This window comes from Phalacrocorax carbo, chromosome 3, assembly GCF_963921805.1.
Source record: "Phalacrocorax carbo chromosome 3, bPhaCar2.1, whole genome shotgun sequence".
Classification (NCBI taxonomy): domain Eukaryota; kingdom Metazoa; phylum Chordata; class Aves; order Suliformes; family Phalacrocoracidae; genus Phalacrocorax; species Phalacrocorax carbo.
The window spans coordinates 89,308,597-89,329,532 of record NC_087515.1 but is presented as its reverse complement, the minus strand read 5'-3'; the positions used below and the strand labels follow the sequence as shown (position 1 = coordinate 89,329,532).

Sequence of the window (20,936 nt, the reverse complement as noted above, 5' to 3'; positions counted from 1 at the left end):
TGCCTTTTAGGGGCATGGCTTTTAAATTTAATTACCGTACTATTACTCTTTCCTCTGACATGGAAGAGCTTGAATTGAGTATTGACTAACTGAACTAGTTACAGCAAGGCATTACCGTCATCCAATGGCATGCTCAGTGGTGTTTGCAAGAGCTGAGGATGAACTTGGGGCTCACCGGGCTGCTGCTTGTGGGCTGTAACCCCGCCATGCCTGGGGGAACCACCAGCTCCAGCAGCAGCACGAGACCTGAAAGCAAGCTTGGCTCTCTTGCTCATGTTGCAGAGGGAAGTTGCCTCGTCTGTGCCACCTCTGCCTCCAGCACTCGCTGCGTACTGCACGCACATGTTTTGTGTATACATATGTAGGTGCACATATCTATGTATTGTGTGCATTTATAGGTGTATGTGTATTCATCTGTACTGGGTCCAGCTGGGATGGTGTTAACTTTCTCCACAGCAACTCCTGTGATAATGTGCTTTGGATCTGTGACTAAAACACTGTTGATAACACACAGGTGTTCAGGCTATCTGCTCGCACAGACTCAAGGTTTTCTTCTTCCCACTCTGCCCCACCAGCAACAAGGCTGGGGGCAGGCAAGAAGCTGGGAGGGGACAGAGCTGGCCCAAACTGGCCAAAGAGATATTCCATGCCATATAACATCATGCTCAGCTACAAAAGCTAAGGTAGAGGAAGAAGCAGCAGGACTTTGGGGGTTTTGTCTTCCAAGGTGACCATGGCTTAAAGACTGGGCATCTATCTGCTTGTGGGAGCTGATGAATGATTGCCTTTGATTTTCTTGGGGGTTTTCCTCTCTTTTCTTTACTTTTAAAACTGTCTATATCTCAACTCACAACTTTTCTTGCTTTTGCTCTTCCTATCTTCTCCCCAGCCCCACCGCAGGGGTTGGGGGGGAGCAAGCAGCTGTGTGGGTGCTTTGGGGTCAACCCACCACCATCCTGTTTGGCGCCCAATGTGGGGCTTGAGGAGGGGGTTGAGATATCGATGGATTTGATCAGGGCATGTTAGACTTAATTTATAGTTGTGTGGTGGTTACTTGGCAGAGACTACTAATGGCTGCTTTCAACCTTTGCTGTGTTTCTGTGTTTTGTCCAGGGGGACCTACGATAAAAGTGGCTTTCAGCCTGGCATTTGGCCCCTGCAGCACCACCCCACTCTGGGGACCATCTCATGGAGGCAACCGTTGATCACACCTTCCTCCTCTTCTCCCCGGAGGACAGGTCTTCCTGGCTGCGCTGCAACAGACTCGTGGCTCTCGAGCATCTCTGCACAATGGGATTGCTCGTACTGCTGTGTGCTGTCAGCCTGGTTTTGAAGCTGGCCACTGCTGGTGAGGGTAACAACAGCCTGGCTCTGGAGGGCTGGGAATTGCAGCAGCTGGTGTCCCTCACAAGGGACCACCTATCCCATCAACAGGGAGATTAGAAGGCAGCTCCTCTGAGGTGTGAAGGAGAATCACAGAATCATAGAACCATTAAGGTTGGAAAAGACCTCTAGGATCATCAAGTCCAACCATCAACCCAACACCACCAGGTCTCCTAAACCATGCCCTGAAGTGCCACTTTCTATAAAGTTTTTGAACACCTCCAGGGATGGTGACTCCACCACCTCTCTGGGCAGCCTCTTCCAATGTGTGACCACTCTTTCAGTAAAGAAATTTTTCATCCAAGGAGGCTCTACCAGGGGAAGTGGACTACCACGGAGGAAGGTCTCCAGAGACCCGGAGGATGTCCGTGCCTGCAGGCCATGTGGCAGCAGCTGGTCCAAGGCGCGATGCTGGCCTATGCCTCGTGCCGATGGGCTGGCCGGCTGCTGAGGTGCCCACCATGGAGGAGCTGTCCTGCTGCCTCCTCCGTGCCCGGGAAAGCCTCTCTGCCTGCCGCCCTGCCTCTGCCAGGGCGCCCTGCCCCTGCTGGCAGCTTGAGCCCGAGGAACTGTAAATAAAACAGAGAATACACAAGGAAATAATTCATAAAGCTGTGCCTGCTGCTCTTCCTGCTTCCTCCTGCCCTCATAAGCTCCTTTATACCTGTGTATGCTTTGCATGTGCATATATATGTCTGTATATATATACATACAGAGTATACACATATATATGCAGATATATACTTGTATATATAGAATCATTAAGGTTGGAAAAGACCTCTAAGATCATCAAGTCCAACTATCAACCCAACACCACCATGCCTCCTAAACTATGTCCCAAAGTGCCACGTCTACACATATGTAAGTATATATATACATATACTTCTTTGTTTTATATATACACATACATGTTTTATGTATAAATATATAAAAATAGGTATGTATATATACATACTTACATATACCCATATATATGTTTTCATATACACCCATATACAGGTTTTGCCTAGTCATATACATATATATTGTATATATTTATATGGTATCTATGCATGTTTATACATACATACGTACGTGTATTTATGCATACCTACATATACCCATAGATGCCCACAGAGATGGATTGTATGCACATATAGATGTTTATGTATGCATATACATATATTCCTATGCCTCTACATGCATACGTTTGGTATACTCACAAGCATTTGTGTATATGTATGTATGCATATGTGCATGCAAAACGTGTATGTATGTTTTGCGCATACGCACCCATATATTCTGCGTAAACATGGGTTTCTCTAGCTGGTGCCGCATGAAGCGCATGTTTTGCGTGCGCATCTCTGTACCTACACGTGTACACACACCCCGCCGGCGCCCCCCACCCCCGCCCACGCACCCCCCCATCCCCCTACCCCCACACCCCCCGCGTGCCCCCACACCACACCCTCCCCCGCGGCCCCCTGCGGCGGCTGAGGCCGGGCCGCGGCGCCTCTCCACGGCAACGGCCGGCGGCTGGCGCCCGGCTGCGGGCCGCTCTCCACGGTTGCCGCCGGCCGGGGCGGGCCGGGGCGCGGGGTGCAGGTGAGAGCGGGACGTTTTGGGGGCGCCCGGGTGGGTGGGAGCCCTGCGGGGCCGGGCGCGGGGCCCCAGGGGCCTTGCGGGCGGTGTGAGCGGGCGAGGGGGAGCCGCAGCCGCCGCCGCCTGAGGAGAAACGGTGTCAGGCGCACCCGACACCACCATGCGTGTTAATCCCCGTAACGTGTGTGTTTGCCCAGTATGTCTTGTGGCCGGACCGAAGGTGTCATCAAGAAAATCATCCGCGAGATCGGGCAAGAATGCACCGCCCAGGGACAGACTGTTTCTGAAACCTTGGTGGCGTTCGTGGTAAGCGCAAATCAAATGGTCAGGGCGGGGCTTTTTTCTTATTATTTCACCTGGGTGTTTGTCTAATCTTGTTCAAGTTCTGTAAAATATTAAGACATATGTGTATCGATAGCTTATAGATCAGAGGTTTCAAACCTGCGTGCCTGTAGCTCGGCAGTTCAGACAGGTTTTAAGGCTTTTCATGAGGCAGGTGGTTTGAATAGTTACCCCGAAGTCACTGACTGATGCTGCTCGGGCTGAACGACATGAAGCAAGGACGTAAATCATTCCTTTGGTCTTAAAAGTCAACGAACTTCAAAAGGCAGCTCCACAGCAGCCTACCCAGGCTGGGATGGTGCAGGCTGAGGCTTTCGCGGCTGACTTGAACTTCAAAACATCTCCGTTTCTGACAACCCGCATTGGGAAGCTTTACAGGGGCGTTCAGTGACATTCAGTCTTAAAAACCTGAATAACTATTTCATTCCTCTGAAATGCTGTCTATGAAATATAAGGCCCTGAAAAGGCTGCAGGTCCTGAGGCCTGGGACTTCTTCGAACTCCAACTAAGCGGGCTCCCTCAGTTTTCCTCTACAGGCAGATAAACCATTTTTTTTCTTTCTGAAGTGAAAATGAGAAGTATTCCCAAGTTTTAATAACATTTCTTCCCACTCTTTCATAAATGAACAAAAAGGCATGACGTGTAGGTGAATGCTTATCGCAGCAGCTGTGTTTATTCTTTGATGTTCACCTCTTCCCTCTGTTGTGATGGATTCTTTTGTTTGTTTCTCTGTTCAGGTGGGGCCAGGTAAGATAAATGGGCTGAATATTTGAGGGGGTGGGCCTGGATCCCACTTAAACTAAAATTTAAATTGAATCAGTCTCGGTGTTGTCCTTGGTAAACAACTATAACTATCCTAAAAAACATTATACACTTTGGCATCTCCTCTTAGGAGACACAGCACCGCTGCAGAATATAGTCTGAATGCATCTGCAAACCTGTGTCTGCAGAAAGATGGAGCTAGGTTCTTTCTTTATTGATCGTATAAGAACAGAATCAGCTCTTGATAAACTTGTGTATGAATGTAAATGGTTCTCAGCAGTACTGTTAGTCTGCCTTTTTTTTCTTCCTGAAGGTGACACTGTGGCTTTAAAAAATACATTGGGCTCAAAAGCAGTATTAATCATTGAAGCATGAAAATTTTCATGGGGAAGAAACTTCCACGTATGGCTGGCAAGATCCCCAGCATGCATACCAGTTGCAAACATGCATGTATTTCCCTGTGTGCAGAACACCATGAATTTTTATCCAAATAGTAAACATTTATACTGATGGATGCAACACCAGCCAAGAAGTCCATAAACAACCATGATAGATTTTTATAAAATATTACATAGAAAAATGTTTTTCCAGAAAAATTTTAAAGGAGCTGTATTTGAATATTTCTATACAAAGGTTGCATCACAAATAGATTTTTTTTTTCACTTATGTCTGAGAGCGGAGATTGAAACTGGCAACATGTGTGAAATGAAGTAACTTTGTTTCATTATTGAAGATTGAATGGAAAAAGGGGATAGTAAAGAAATGTTGACTGCATCTCAGATTTTTCAGAAAATAAAACGTTAGTTACAAAGAGTATGTGTTGAGATATGAATTAATAGCTTTCTTTTGGCAATCTCCAGGTGAAAGCTGTTGTTTTAGATCCAAGAAATGACTTTAATGTGGATCAAATCCTTACCAAAAAAGATGTGGAAAATCTTATCCAGGTAATTCTGATGTGATGCTGAGAGGCAATACTTAGCTAAGATTCTAGCCGTATTTGCTATCTGTTCCTGTAACTAAAATGCCTTTTTGTTTTGATACGAACACTTCAAAATACTCATATTTAATATTTAACGCTACTTTATTCTCATACTTTCTCATGGTTCTGTAGCTAGAGACTGGATTATATGTTCCCTCATCTTAATAAATGCCTTTTACTTCACAGTGTTCATAGTATGCCAAGAGAAAGGTAGGGAGTGTGCTCTGCTGCTGTTGTGAAACCTGTAGCATAGTCACTGTCAGTTCAGACGTTTCCCCTGTGATAAGAAAGAACTCACTTCCCTGTCTCTCTCCTTAGCTCTGTGTTACCAGGCTGCTTGACACAACAAACCCTTCCCTGACCACAATTCGGATGCAAGTTTACTTTGATATGAACTATGCAAACCGAGGTAATGTCAATAGAAAGAAATGTTTTCATAGAAGTTGATTCTGAGTTTAGGATTTAATATCTCTCTCTGTAGGGCTAATAAAGATTCCTGTTAAATGACCGGAGAAATGTACTATAGAGGAGTATGGCGTTTCAGTGTGGATATAGTAGGGGAAAAAATATGCACATTAGATTTGAGAGTACACTCATCTCATCCTGTCTGAGAGATCTATTGCATGTATCGTATTAAATTGCTTGAGAACAGTTACGCTTTCAGGTGCAGCAACCAGCTGCCTTCAGCAAGAAAAATTTGCGCTGCAACTGTGTATGTGAAAGAACCAGCACCCAGAACAGCACTCATGTATCTGAAAGAGAACTTGATGTTTTATCAATATCCCTATTTGAGATGAGCAGTCCTGAACAAGCAGCTACAGTTTTAACCAAATATGTTTTGGTCTCATCAGTGGTAACTTCATACGGTCTGAGAACGGGAATGTGGAAGAAAAATGAGATGGGGAGGACATCGGTAACTGTAACTTCAGATCTCAACAGGACAGTGAGGGCTGGCTGGGACACAGGAGAACCAGAACAAGAGTAGGCAAAAAGTAAACATTTTTTTGGGGGTGTGTGTGTCATGAAAATGTTTTCTTTTTAGCATGGATTAAACCCCCAAATTAGCAAAAAGCTGCTCCAAAGTCTTCTGGACTCAGTATGCTCAATAAGTCCAGTAAGATTCTTAGATCCTGAGTAGTGTTCAGATTTGGGCGTGTAAATTCAGGTGTGTATGAAATACATGTGTGTGTGTGGTAGGTTGTACTGCAGTCAGAGGAGTCCAGAGAGCTGGTGACTTGCTGCTTAATTGGGCCTGAATAGTTCTCTATAGGACTCTACTGACTGATGTTAATCATGCTAATTACATTAATGTTTGACTCCATTGTTGTTAATTATAATGGTATGGTGCCTTGAACATCTCCTCCACATATCTGTGCTTTAGGAACCTTAAGTTGGTGCTCTGAGTGTGGAAATGAATTGCACCCTCTGTATAACCCAAATTCCAAATAATTTAGATAGCAATTTCTAACAATCCTTCCTTCCTAGCTGAATTACTCAGCGAACAGCACCGTGTTCTGGAGGGAAGGCTGGCTCCTGTGGTCAGAGACATCACAGAGAGCCGTCCTCGTGTGCAACAAGAAATGGAGAAAGTGTATCGCAAGATCATTAGCTACGTGCTGCTCAGCTCTGGCCTGGGGTCCCCAACAGATATTGAGGTTGTCAGGGAGGTAACAGGTCAGTAAACTCCCAGCTGTGAAACTGGGCTTTTCTTACTGAAAAATAAAATTTCACCTTCTCTTTGCTGACCTTCAGATACAGATGTGCTTAAGTTGTGATGAATGCTTACTACCCAAACTGTCACTGCTCAGCCTTGAAGTCTAAATTTGCCATAGATTTCCTACTTTTGCTGTTGTTCAGGAGAGGGTGTTTTTGCTTGTTTAATGATTTTCTTTTCTGTTCCTTCATATTGAGGGTTTTCTCACCCTTTGTAATGCTTCTAGCTGCCCTGCAGAGTGTATTCCCCCAGGCAGAGATGATTACTTTCATCTCACTCAGTAAGAAGAAGAAAGAGCAACAGCTGAAAAACCTTGCCATGCTAGTCACAGGAATTCGGTTGTACAACAAGGAATGCAGGAAAGGAGGAAGTGGCATTGATGACTGTAAGTAGACAACTGCAACTGAATTTGGGCTGTGTATTCTTCCTGTCCTCCTTCTCTGGAGCAGCTCCAGTAATCTCCCATCTCCCTCGATAAACAGCTTTGACTCAGGGTCTGTAAACGTGAAGGAAAGCACAGATTTGGTATTTAATTATAGGTTTCCATGTAGGCTACTATTTTTTAGCTAAGAGGGAGCCCTATGTGATTGATGTGGAAGGATTATATGTATGAACTTCATGTACTAACTTACCTCATGACAACTTTTCCCTGATCCCTTGCCATTAAGTGAATTAAATACATGTAATGTTTGCCTTTAAAAGCACTTACTTAAAATCTTGAAAGGACACTGTCAATCCAGTTACAATTTCCTGTTGCATATGTGTAATGAGAAGTGATAAAAGTTGCTGGGGCATTAACTGTATTCTGATAATTTAGAGTAACCTCTTCAGATCCTTAATGTGTTCTCAAAAACCTGTTGCATTTTGAATCCTCATCAGTGGAAATGTTTCTGTGAATATGCATGTAGTATTGTGGCTCAGTGTGGAGACTTCGTTGTAAGAAAGGCCTGCAGCCCAGTTTTAGAGGAAAATGAGAACTGAAATTTGTGCAGATTGCCTGAAGTCTCTCAGGAAACCCACCTCAGTAGTATCAGCAGAACTGCATCTACTGTAAAGCAGGTTTTCTCACAGTCCTTGACTTTGTGGTATTTCCACACCTGTAATTCTGGCTTTTTGTAACCACTTGACTAGTAAGACACAGTAGCTGAATCTCATAAGCAAGCATTGAAAATGCATGAATATAAGGACAAAATTTAGAAATTTTATTGGAAGTCTACTTTGCTCAAATACTGTGCTGCAATCTTTTGCTAATGATTTCAATAATTCTTTTTATATGTATCTCATTTATTCTATATAAACAGTGCCAGCCATTTTGAATGAAGCCATTCCATCAGCTACACAGACTGTTGATGAAGGTCTTAGTACTTGCCATACGCTAGCCCACCGGTACACAGCTCTGCTGGAATCCATGCAGGAAGACCAACACAGATATACACAGCTTAGTTCTTTTAAATTGAAAGAAGCACTGTTCAATGTGAGACAATATGAGGCCTTCCTTTGCATCCTTCTGGTGAGATACCATCATGTCATATCCTCTGGGGTTTTATTGCAGATGGACTGTAATCGTTACCTATTTGTACAGGACAGAAATATAAGAAAAATTATTCAGAAATAAATTAAATACAATTTATCTCAATATATGGGAACATACATCATCTGTCGTGCTGAACTTTGTACCTAACTTGCTGGGTTTGGCTACTGTCAGGTAAAACACAAAATGAGTTGTTTGCTGCAGTGTGATTGTGCTTCTATTTCATTTCTGGAGGTTTCCTTTCTTGGTTTAGTTTATTAACAAAAGGACTAAAAAAGTAGGACTTTTTTCTTGTTTACATATTGATAGTCACTCTGCCCCAAAAGGCATGAGAGAAAAAAATCTCCTTGTGCAATCCATAAATCACCTCAATTTTAGCCTGCAGACATCCCCAGCATATACGGAGTCATCAGAAGCCTTTGAAGGATACAATTTAAATTCTTAAAACTTGTTTTGTTTATGAAGATCTTTTCACTTGTCTTTTGAGAAACTGCAGGGTTTTATTAGTTTTTCCTGTACGTCGTAAAGCTTGGAAAAATATTTCTCTTTTAAATTTTTTTCAGTTCTTTCCATTATAAAAATGTAGAATTTTTCTATAAAAATTACTAGTATGTGTTTGAGAGAAGCACCTGGTTTTATACCTGAACTCTGAAGGAAAGAAATTTATTTTGTGGAAAGTTAGGGTGAATTTAATTCCTTAAAACAGTTGTCTGAAAATAGTTGAATGAAGAGATCCAAGTAAATGCTTGTGACTAGATACCTAATTGTTTGACTGTCATACTTCTTACCTGAAGTAAGTTCTCTTTCCAGTCTGATGCAATTACAAGCGCTCAAGAAGTTGAAAAGATGAATGTGCAGTTTGCAGCAACAATGCAGCAGTTGAAAAACACGGTGCAGAATAAGGTTTCCGTAGATACCAAAGAAGTGTTTGTAAGTATTTTGAAGGGAAACCTATTTCTTCTTAATTGTAAGAAATAACTACTTTGCCAGTATGTTTTTGCATAATTTATGTTAAGAAAAAGGCTACATTGTTTTCTCCCTATTATAACAGCATCTGTGATTTTTGAAGGGGCAACTAAACTAAAAGACTTGATCTCAAGGTAAAAGAAAAGCAAGGTACAGAGAGGGGGTGAATGGAATAAATGGTATTTTACTGTAAGCGTTGAGTCATTTGTCAGTATTTGTAGACTTACAGTGATATTTTCCTGGTTTGTGCAAATCTCCTCGTGTTCCTTGCAGAAAGAGTACGATCACAATGATGACAGGAAACAGCACAACAGACTCTGATTCTCTTAAAATCCTTTCAGATAGCAATTCCTGTAATTACAATATGACTCCTTGATCAAATTTTTCTAAAGAAATCAGGTTCTGTGATGGGGGTTTCACCCTCTTTGGCCCTCCTGATAGCTTCTGAGCCTGTTGTCCAGTTTCAGTCAAATCTGCCAGAGCCCAGAGACCTCAAAATATGTCATTTTCTGCAAGTTTTGTGAGCAACCAGACACAGTTAGAGCCCTCCTAAGATCAAGTCTGAAACAGGAATGCCACAATTACCTGCTGGTTTGTGTGCTGTCTGGCCAGTGAGCAGCCATGTACCTCTGCACATCGATGCTCTGTACTGTTTCACCCTTAGTTGGGAGCTGCAGAACATGGGAGGGAGGTGTTGGAGGAATGAGTGATGCGAACTGCAGGTATTGTGAAGGAGGGTGCTCGATGACCCTGTGAAAACCTGGGATTATTATGATGGCAAGTTGTGAAGGAAATGGGAGAGAAATATGTCAGAAACCAGCTTCATTTAATTCACTTTTCATGGAAGAACTCATTATTTTGTGTGATATGCCTATCATTTTAATTCTTTGTAGTTAACTGTTGAACTAGCATGCCGTTCATACATATGTTACACTACATTTCATCCTTCTAAACAAATAATTAGAGGGCAGATAAAGTCTACTGTGGAGGAGGGAGGAAGGAAGATCATGCCCCTCCCCGAGTATTTTCCACACTTCCCATAAGGGCATCTGAGCTGGAAACTCATGGGAATGGCACGTAGAGGTATATCTCAATGTGATCTGATGCTTCAGTTTATGTGTGCTTGTGGTTTTATAAGTCAGACGTTCTTATTTGGGGAACATTTTCCCCTCTCGTCCAGCTGCTCAAAGCGTTTTTGTCTCTTTAATATCTTCATGGGGCTTAAGTGACTGATGTACATGTCACCATTTTCCCTAGAAGCTGTCTGCTGTTGTCTGCTTCCTTCCTAGATTTTCTTCTCTCTTCAGCTTTGTTAGTTGTTTTTTCCACTCTGCTGAAGACAGAATACGTAATGTCTTGATTTCAGGTCTTTTGCAGGTAGAGATTTCTCTATGAACATACCATTTGAACAGTCCTTCTTATCTTCAGCTAGTTGCTGAGAAGCTGGATCCTCTACAAATGTAGAGAAGCAGGGCACTCTGCCTTTTGAAAACTGTAGGATGAGGCCTATATTTGTAGTAAACATTTGCTTTAGGAAATATAGTACATTTCATTAATATTCTTTGTTTATTCTAGTAAGAATGATTTTGATCTTGCTGCCCGCCCTTTAGTTTCTTCCATTTTTGTAACCATAACATTTCCACAGCGTTAGTGATGCAGATGAATTCCAGAGCTGACTCTGTTCTTACAATGTTGATAACGTGCATAAAATATAATGTTGTTAAGGTGCATTTCAGATTTGTTGAATCTCCCCCCATAAACGCTCTGTGTGTTTAGATGTAACAGGGCTCATTTTGTGTCGCTGTCATTGAAATCTGCGTTAAGACTCACAGCTCATTGGCTGCTTCTGTATGCGTGTGCACCCGTATGTCAGCATCACTGCTGGGAATGGCAGCTGCCAGTTTTGCCCTGAACCCTGTACCACTCTGAAGAGGTTTGCACACCATGAATCTGACACACGCGGTGGCTCGGGCGCTGTGGTACTAAGTCACTCTGGCAGCAGGGTAGACAAAATAACAAAGCCTGATAGTTTGTACGTATGGGTGTGGTTCTACAGGTGTGGTTTTCCTTCACTGGGTAGTTAACCAGGTGCATTTCTTCTGGTCCTTCTTATTCCCGTACGCCTTATTTTCAGTTATCAACTGTATTGTCGGTGAAGCGCTCAATTCCAAGCATGGTCTCAGAGTAACATACTTGGGAAAGGCTTTAGAGTAAAATGTAGAAAAGTACCATTCTGGCCAACGGCCATACGTGCTGGACGTACGTGCCTTGGGCATACGTGATGGGAGTCCTTTCACAGTGCCCAGGAGTTCACCTGGAATCTCTGGATGCTGAAGGCCTTGGAGATCAACCCAGCTTTGTTCCTAGCAGGGATCGTTGTGCCAGCAGTTGGGTTATGCTGCAGATACAAAACAAATCTGGATTTCAGATCTTCTTTTTTATTTTCTAGCCTCTCTTTGTTGCACTTTCTAACCTCTGGAGTGGCTTTCAGGATGAGATACTACTGCTGAGCTTCCTCACAAATATGACTAACAGTCTCCAACAGTTCTCGGAAATCCAGTCACAGCTTTTTCCTGAGGAAGTCCTAGCATCTCTTCTGGAAGGAGTGACTGTGAAAACTGATGAGGAAAGGATAAGAGAAACCATGGGTACTGGAAGTTATTACTTTTTTTGTTTTCCTTAAATTTCCAAGATTTTTTGGTTTGAATTTTATTCACAGAAGGTGCTACACATTGATTTTTTAATAATAAGATTTTGCACAGTAAATTAAAATGAGTCTTGTAGCATGTGGATTTATTTTTCATGTTGTGTAGTTTTGGCTTTTATTTTTATATATAAAATTAAAATATAGCTACCTTATAAAAATGACAGAATGATCAGAGAATAATATTTTTACCTTTTTTTTTTACATTTTTAAGTTTGTTTATGTCTTTTTATGCCTTTCAGAACTTCTGAAATGGAGGGGGGAATAAAAAAGCTAATTTAACAGGGCTTTGGTTACCAGAAGTATTTGTTTGTAAGATGGTGACCCTAGGAACCAAGTTGTACTCCAGGGGATTTGTAACGTGTGAGTGGGTGAAAACAAAACAGAAGAATAAGATACTACCTTCCTGTTGTCATCCCATTTCCAAAGAAAATTGTTGCTACAAAAGAAGCTGGCTGCACAGGCTCCTGCAGGACTGATTTTCAGTAGGATCTCTCTTCAGCAGGGCTAAAGTTTAGCTTTTGGGATCTTGGCACTGCAGGTCATCCTGTGAAGGCCACAGTAATCCAGTCATCCTGTGACATTATTATATTTTAAAGATCTGATATTTTGTCATTGAAATCCTTCTTTTGTTAAACCTTTTCTTAGGAACCAGAGTGAATGTTTCTGATTTCAAGAACCGAGAATGGCTTTTTCCAGAGACTACTGATAATTTTGACCAGTTGCTAATCCAGTACCATGGCTTCTGTGCACATGCAATTGGTGTGAAAGGCCTCACCCTCCCAGGTATGCTTTGTTGCTAGGTCTTTTCCATACTTTATATGTGAACAAGTACTACTGAAAATGTAAAGACATGTTCTGAATGCACCCTCTTATGTCAAAGCTGGAGTACTCTATTTTCATGTTTGTAATTTTCACCTCAGGTAACTTATTTCCCCCATTAAAGTATATTTCTTTTCAAAATGCACAAATAAACTGCCCTAAATAGAAAGTAGGAGGGCTTCAAGAGAAAGTAGGCATGAGCAAGCAGAGGCAGAAACAAGTTGAGATGGATAAACGTTTCCTCCTGCTGTATGTGCATTTGTATAACCTACACTGCAGCTGAATCCAGGTTTGCTTATTGTTGTTAATGTGTTTTAATACAGGCGTAGGCAAGTGGCCATTCCTTCTATTTTGTGTATCTGTCTGTGGCAAACAGACCCCTTCATGCCTACATCATAGGTATTTTTGAACAGTGGATATAAAGTACCAAAAATCTTCTCTGAAAAGAATGCAAAAGTGCACTCGATTAAGTCCACTAATCATAGGATATTTTTTTTCTGTCTTCTAGCATCATTTGTCTTGAAAGCAAGCCTTATTTCAGCTACCCCATCAGTTCATGTTTTCTGCCTCCCTATCCTTTTAGAACCTATCCATATAGAACCTTTTTAAACCTACAGGAGGTTGGGAGGAAAATACTGCTATTTCTTGGCATTATTAAAAATAGATATTTTAACGGTAATGTAAATCACTTACACTTATGTAGTATTGCATATGAGAAGACCTGTCCTGGGTTGGACTGAAGGTCTCCCAAGCGCTGATCCAATTTCTGGATCTGGCCAGTCACGAATGTTTGAAAATCATGAGAAATCCAGTAAGAATGATCCTTCCCTGTTCTAGCAGTCAGTGGTTATGGGAATTCCTCAGATCAATGTTGTGTGTGTACCTTTCTGTTGAATAATCCTTGACAGAGGTTTTTCACTTATCTCATGGGTTTTTTAATCCATTTAAAGTTTGCCATGGCATATTCTTATTGTCAAAAAGTCACACAATTAGTCACACAATAGATACTATGAAAAGGTACCTCTTTTTGAGATGCTTTTAAGCTCTGGTTTGATAATTTCATCAAAGACCTGATAGTCTTTCTATTGGGAAAATTAGCAAATAGTAATTTTATATTGCACACAGTTCATGGTTTTACAACCCTGTATCATATTATTTCTCTTCCGTCACTTATTTTTAGTGCTGCAGAGGCCTTTTTGTTTAACACCTCCTGTGAAAGGCTCTCCAAACCTCTGATCACTCCCAACTCCCTTCATTTTACTTTTTCTTACTCTGTTGTGTTGGAACAAAATGTGTTATAATAAATGTAGCATATAGGTTGTTATAATGTACGTTTTTTTCTCCCCCTCTGCTTGCATCCCAGTAATTCCTGACATTCTTTTTGCTTTTTTTTTGATTACCACTGAGTGGTGCCATTTCATATTTTCAAGGCACCATCTATGATGAGTCTAGGTCTGTCCTGGGCAATGACAGCTGAAGCAGAGCCTGCCACTGTCCTTGAGCTCAATTTGAGTTGTCTATATAAGTTATTTGGCCTTTGTTGACATTTTCTCTGTTAGTTTATTGTCCAGCTTGTCAGCTGCCTCATCTGCTTCTTCATTTAATTCGAGTGTTACGCCCTTTGGCATATTGGTATAAATGGACTGTTGATCTGCAAACAAATATTTGCTGGAGATTATAGGGGAAACATTTGAGGGTATGGGCAATGTTTTCTTATGCCTTTGCTTTAGGTCTTTTGTCTGTTGGTTTTGTGACAGACATGCACTAAGGCATGCTGGATGTGAACTGATCAGAAGCAGTTGTACTGATGTAACAAAATAGACTTTTTTATATTTGAAAAGCTTACTTTCAGGGATTTATTCTGATTTCAGAAAAAAAGGAAGTGAAACTGCCTTGAGGAAAACACAGAATCTTGATTACAAGTGTCATTCGTATTGCATATCGTGCTGTTTGCTATTTTATTTTGTGGGGTTTGTTCTGGTTGTTTTTAGGAAATCCTGCTATTGGAATTTTGAAGCACAGGGAGAAATATTATGTTTTCAGTTCCCCAGAAGCTGCATACATCTTTGCTGAAGATCCAGATAAGTTCATTCAGCTGAATATAGAAAAAGCAAAAGAACATGCAGAGCTAATTCAACTGCTTGATCTTCGTCATCAGTTTGAATACCTTGCTCCGTACACACAGGTACACATTGCCCTTGCCTTTTACTGAACAGCTGGTGGGTCGCTGGTTGGTCTGTCCTTTCTAGAACATGAAGAGAACAGGTGAGAGCCATCTTTAGAAAAGAAGTATAATCATCTGCCTATCATACCGAATGTCTGGAGATCCATCTTTTCCAGGTCTTCAGGGTGTTGGTAAGAAACATTTTCCCTTAATGTTGTTCTCACCTTCATAGGAGAATATGTAGACCCAAAGGATTCTAGCAGCGATAAGAGCTGGTCGTCCTTAGCCTAGGAAAATCCTGTCTCTGATGGTTTTTTCCTCATTTTTGCAAAAGTAGCTTAAACGGACAGTAAATAAATGCAACAGAAGATAAGCCAGATAACACATTAACTGGAGCTTTAGCTCAGCAGTTAATCAGTGTGTGCTGGATAAGGGTGTAGTGGTAGCTGGGGACAGGAATTATGGAATATATTTCAAAATGAAAGGGGACTCATTAATAATGAATGCAACAGTGCTACCGTGTGAAATCCAAAGACTTGATTTGGATTTGTAGACATTCTCTGTCATACGTTGTGAATTCTAGGTCCCTAGCAATGCAAAGCATGTAGTCATGAACTGGCCCTTGGTGAGAAAGATATGGTTTATATCCCAGCTCTGGCAGAGATTATGATTTGTGATTTTTAGTCCATTCATGAAGATAAACTGAGTTGCCTGCATCATAAAGCACTGTTGGTGATGGTGGTGAGATCCTCTTTTATCAAAATCCAATGATTAAAGCACTCACCTGGGATGCGGGAGTCTGAAATTCAGCTGTGGCCCCTGCCTCAAGGGTTTTCTGTCAGAAATGAAATCTACCAAATTCTTAATGGTTTATTCTTTTATAGCAGGGGCAGGGGGAACACAAATATTTTTAATGTAAAAAACTCCATCCACTTGCAGTTTGCAGGTTTTTCTTTGCTTTTGAAAGTAGCATATCCCTATGGTGTTTTTCTTAGATGTCTGTGTTCCTTGTTAATGCCTTGCTCAGTTTTGGGTTCTTTTTCATCCAGGCCAGAAATACAGAAAAATGGTTGATGAAACCAACCACAAAATGTGACGGTAGTACTCAAACTGATACTCATATCTTGCCTCCAACTATTGTGACGTCCTATGAATGGAATGAATGGGAACTGAGAAGAAAAGCTATAAAATTGGTTTGTATTGTTATTGCCAGGTTTCATTGTTGAATAACAAAGTACAGACTGAATTATTGTAAACTTTTGTTCCTTGCAACATAAATCTAACCTTATTCAAAGATGCACACTTGTGTTAGAACTGGCTCAATACTTTTTTCCCAGGTGTTTTCTCTCCATATTTCTAGACTTTCTTATTCTCCCACTTTTTCCATATTTTTCCCCAACATTTTGAGCAGTGCTTCTACTGCCATGTCCATTCATTCCAGATTTTTCTTTTGCCTTCTTTAAGCAATAAGAGTTTGTTGGTTAGCACTGAATTTTTGTTTCCCTACACTCAAATAAATTTAACAGTTTGAAGATATCGCTATATACTTTCTTTGTAAAAAAAAATTGCAGAAAATTTTGGGTCAGGTGAGCCTTTATTGCAAGTTGAGCAATTTATATATTAAGATTCATCACCATCAGGTAAGAAGAGAAGAGTGTAGTAACTGGCAGAGAAGAAATGTAGTAACTGGCAGGCAGAATTGTTAGGAATAGTTAGTATGTGTTTGACCCTGCAGAAGCTCTCTTTGGGCTGATTTATCCATCCTTGAAAGGCATCAAAGCATGAAGCCTTTTTTTCATTTTATCCTGATTCTTCATGTTTGCTAAAACAAATTCTGCTTTTTTGGAAAAAAAAAAAATTCTCTCTTTCATGTAGGGCCAATCCAGAGAGGCAAGACCCAGAGCAAGTAGGCTTCCTGCTGTATATATAATCCATAGGAAATGTCTGTTATACTCTCATGATGATTTTCTGATGGATTGGAAATCACAGTCTGTCCACAGAAGGTTAGCCACATACATAAAAGCTTTTAAAGTAACAGTGTATATTTAAAAAGCTTCTTTCTATGGTTTGCCAGCACATGCAGTTGTCAAGGTGTAGCAGCTGATTTTCACAATTCAGTCAAAGTGAACTTGTTAGCACAGGGACTATTGCAGTTACCCATACCTACTGGGCACAGAATACTGCAGGTTTGGTTATTTTTTTTCTGTGAAAAGATGCACTGTGGAGGCCTGTGGTCTGCTGTGCAGCCTATTCCTTTCTCTTGTTCTTTTTGCCATGAAATCTCCAACACTATGAAAGGAAACCAAAATTTTGGACTGAGAAGTCTTGCCAGCGTTAACTGGCTTATAAAGGATTCTAAGTAATAGTTGTTACTGAGGTCTACAGAGAAGCCAATTAGATTTACAGGAGGCTTAGCTAAAAGCCTCCTTTCCTTCTGTAATGTACAAAAGTACATAAATAAATGTAAGATGTGGTCAGTGGTTTATCTTTAGCACAAGCGAAGGTGGATGTTTTCCAATAGCTGAGCATGAACACAAAGCAAATTTGTAGCTCATTAGTTTGAAATATTTAGAGAAAGTACTTTAAAGTACTCAGGGTGTTTGAGCCTCAACTGTCCCTATGGGAGACGAGTGATGCTGAGTTGAAACAAAAAATTCCAGATGCATGCAATACAGGGACGATGCTGAATTCATAACACAGAGGCAACACAACATTTAGAATCAAAGTGCTAAAATAACAGAAATAGCTTTCCAATGCACCTGTGAATTTGATACTTTTAGGGGAGCATTGGACACATTTGCGGGTTTTGTTAGAGGATGAGCTCAGATTCCTTGGGGTTTTTTTTCTGTTGTTCATACTTAGCCAGAAAACTTGCAGTGATAGGAAGTGTTAAAATATGAGCTTGTTAGAACACCTTTTTGATGTCAGAAGCAAAATTTTCACTTGTTTCTCTGTGACAACATAGTTCCTTGCAATAGCGTACATTCCGTTTTCTAGAGGGATGAACTTAACAGAGAAACAGCATCTCATGCCTGCTCTTGTTTTAATTGTCATTAAAACCCTGAGAAAAAATGGCTAAAATATTGCCTTTCTTTCCATGATGTCTCTTCTGTAAATTCCTTCTTGTTCTTTTCTGTATTTTTCTTGATGACACTGGGCATAAGATTCAGTTGTAGATTAAGGTACCAAAATGTGTCTACATATAGGTGCTTCAAATTCCATTCCAGTTGACAGAGACCTAACTAGTGAAGCCTGGAAAATATTTTGACTCATGCTGATACGAACACCGAATTTGGCCAACTCAGTCACTCTCCAGCTTCCGCTGCCTCAAGTCTCCACTGACTGGACTGGACTGGACTCCAGGGGCTTTCTCACTTACATGTAGGGGTCTGGATCCCACCACATGAGACTGGATTGTGTGTATTTTGATGACAACATTATGTCATACGATTTACAATGGTTTACATCATGGCTGACATAGAAGGTTCACTGGAATGACAAACACTTTGTTGTTTCAAGTGCTGACTTTGTAATATTAACACTTTGTGAAAAGTGGTTTTGTACCTACAGCAGTTTCTGTGATTAAACAGAGCCTGAATCATAAATTACCTTGCCTTTTGCCCCTTGCTAAGGGGTTAATAAGCAATGTCTTGAAAGAAGGCATTTTTTCCCTTTTGTCTAGTACTTTGTGACACCAACACCTAAACTTCATCACATTTGGTTTGAAACCAGACAAATGCTTCAGTCTGCAGTTTGGTTATCCACAGTACTCAGGGTCCTCAAGCTCGTTTTAGGTTTCAGATGCCTAAAGAGATTTACCTGCCTGCCATCCCATTCAGTGTGCTGTCAGACTGAAAGAAATTAATTTGAGTCACTGGCAGAGCTTAACACCAAAACATCGTTTTATTCTGACAAAACAAAGGCTCCAGCATTTAACAAAATTTGAAGCACGGTGGCCAAAGGAAAACATGAAAGCGGTAAGAGGCTGACTTGAAATTGTGTGGGCTACATACAGTGCTGTTCACACAGCCTGTTAGTTCAGGAGTTACCAAATCACCGTTGCAACCGTCTATGGGCAGTAGGGTAAAGCAGGCCATGTTCCAGGTTTGTGAAGCCTGGGGGACGTAAAATATGCAAACACACTTAACTGTACACTAGTGCTAAAGTGTTCAAACAAAATTTTGCTTCATCTGATTCTTTTTGTGTCTTTAGGCCAATTTGCGCCGCAAATTAACTCATGCCATGCAGACTGATCTCAGCCATATGAGAAGAGAGAACTCCACCCAAGTGTACTTGCCGAAAGATGTCAGCACGCAGACTAAGCGTGACAGCTCAAGCAATGTACCCAGACCACAGATTTTCTTGGAAGGTCTCCGAGGAGGATCATCTCCTACTACTCATATGGTCAAAGTAGACTTAACAAGAGCAGTAGACGAAACCTAAGTGAAAATGAGAAACCTAAAGATATATATTGAATATATATATAAAAATTCCTGCATATATCTGATTAAGATACAAAAAGTTTTACTGTGTCTGTTGATTCTAGGAGCAGTTGATTTATTTCATTGTCTTTATCCGTTGGTGCTGCTGACCAGCACTAAATGATAGAATGATAAGCCTGAAACACCCAGATTTTAAACAGCAATTTAGAATCAAGATGTTCCCAAAGACTTAAACTAACATTTAAATGTATAGTGTGTGTTCTGGGGTTTTCTTGAGGTTTTAATACAATGATTGCTTGCTGAAACTGTTCTTAAGAGCCATGTCTTTGGAAAATGTAAGACAAATAGCTTTTACAAGATACAGGCCCAGTGCTGTAGCTCTGACTGAGGTGTAATTCCCATTGGTGTGAAACAAAACCTATCCCAAGAGCGTCGCCTGAATGTCACAGCTCCACCTTAGAGGAGAATCGTCAAGAAGGTAAAACCAGCAAAATGTGATCAGCCTGGGTCCTTGGGCGGGTCCGTTTGTGCTGCTGTAACCCCGAGCGTCTTTTCAGGGTAATGGGCATTACGAGCGTAGGCCAAGGCAGGGAGGTTGATAGGAGGGAATCCAGCTTGGGTGGCTCTGGCAGGCGTGTAAGTCTCTAGTAATGTCTGTATTCGTTGGCTAAACAGTGTGCTGGTCAGCATGTGGGAAACCATAGGAACTTGACTTTGCGGCATCTTTCTCAAAGCTCCGTTTCACTTCTGTTTGAAACACTAAAGCACAACAGGAAAAGGCTTTTGGCTTTATTTCATTGTGGCAGTGAAATATGCACCAGGTCTGATCACAGCAACTGCAGCTAGTATTTCATTTTGTGACAACCTGAATCATTTGAGCTTTAAGATGAAACATCTTCTCAATTGGAAATAGGGTGTACTTTAAAACAGAGATACTTTTCATGACAACAAAGAGCTCCACAAATTATTTTAAGTATCCTCCACAAAAATTATTATTAGCAAAAAGTCCAGGTGTGCAACTGTGATTGCCATAGAGTGTACTAAGGTTTCTAAGTCTCTTTTTTGGTCGGGTGCAGCGTAGTACAGCGTCGTTTCCCGGGTCACTGTTACACAAGCTTGTGACAATGAAGCTTGAAGATTCAGGTTGCTGGGTGATTTTGCAGCGGCATTGTGCAGGATAGCATTGTTTTTGTTTAACTATCTCCAAGGTATCTGGCTTCACTTTTTAAAGTTAAACAACTGGGACAAATCTACAAGGCATTATTAAAAAAAAAAAAAAGAAGCAGAAGAGGAGCACAGAAAAAACTCAGCTAAATGGTTTCTGCTAGGTGATTTTTGTGAAAAAAACTTAAGCATCAGCAGCCAGATGTGCTGCTCCTGTTCTTCAACGAGCTGGCACTGATTTTTAGGTTTATTAATAAAAACATGAATGCTGTTACCAGCTGCAGCTTTTTTGTTGTTGTTCAGAGAAAATATGCTGTTGCTTCTTCATTAAATACTTCTTGTGATGTCCATGTATTTTTATCATTTGCTTTTAACTTTTTAC

At 41.0% G+C, this 20,936-nt stretch overlaps 1 protein-coding gene across 1 annotated transcript; it reads left to right on the top strand.

Annotated features, from left to right (window-relative positions):
* Positions 1 to 3,162: 3,162 nt before the first annotated feature.
* Positions 3,163 to 20,898, top strand: CFAP206 (cilia and flagella associated protein 206). The gene is made up of 12 exons (XM_009510422.2): positions 3,163 to 3,270; positions 4,929 to 5,012; positions 5,366 to 5,456; positions 6,533 to 6,721; positions 6,988 to 7,146; positions 8,063 to 8,271; positions 9,103 to 9,222; positions 11,708 to 11,906; positions 12,611 to 12,748; positions 14,776 to 14,969; positions 15,998 to 16,141; positions 19,161 to 20,898. The coding sequence occupies exons 1-12, from the start codon at positions 3,163 to 3,165 to the stop codon at positions 19,389 to 19,391; spliced, it is 1,866 nt and encodes a 621-aa protein (XP_009508717.2). The 3' UTR covers positions 19,392 to 20,898.
* The last annotated feature ends 38 nt before the right edge of the window (positions 20,899 to 20,936 follow it).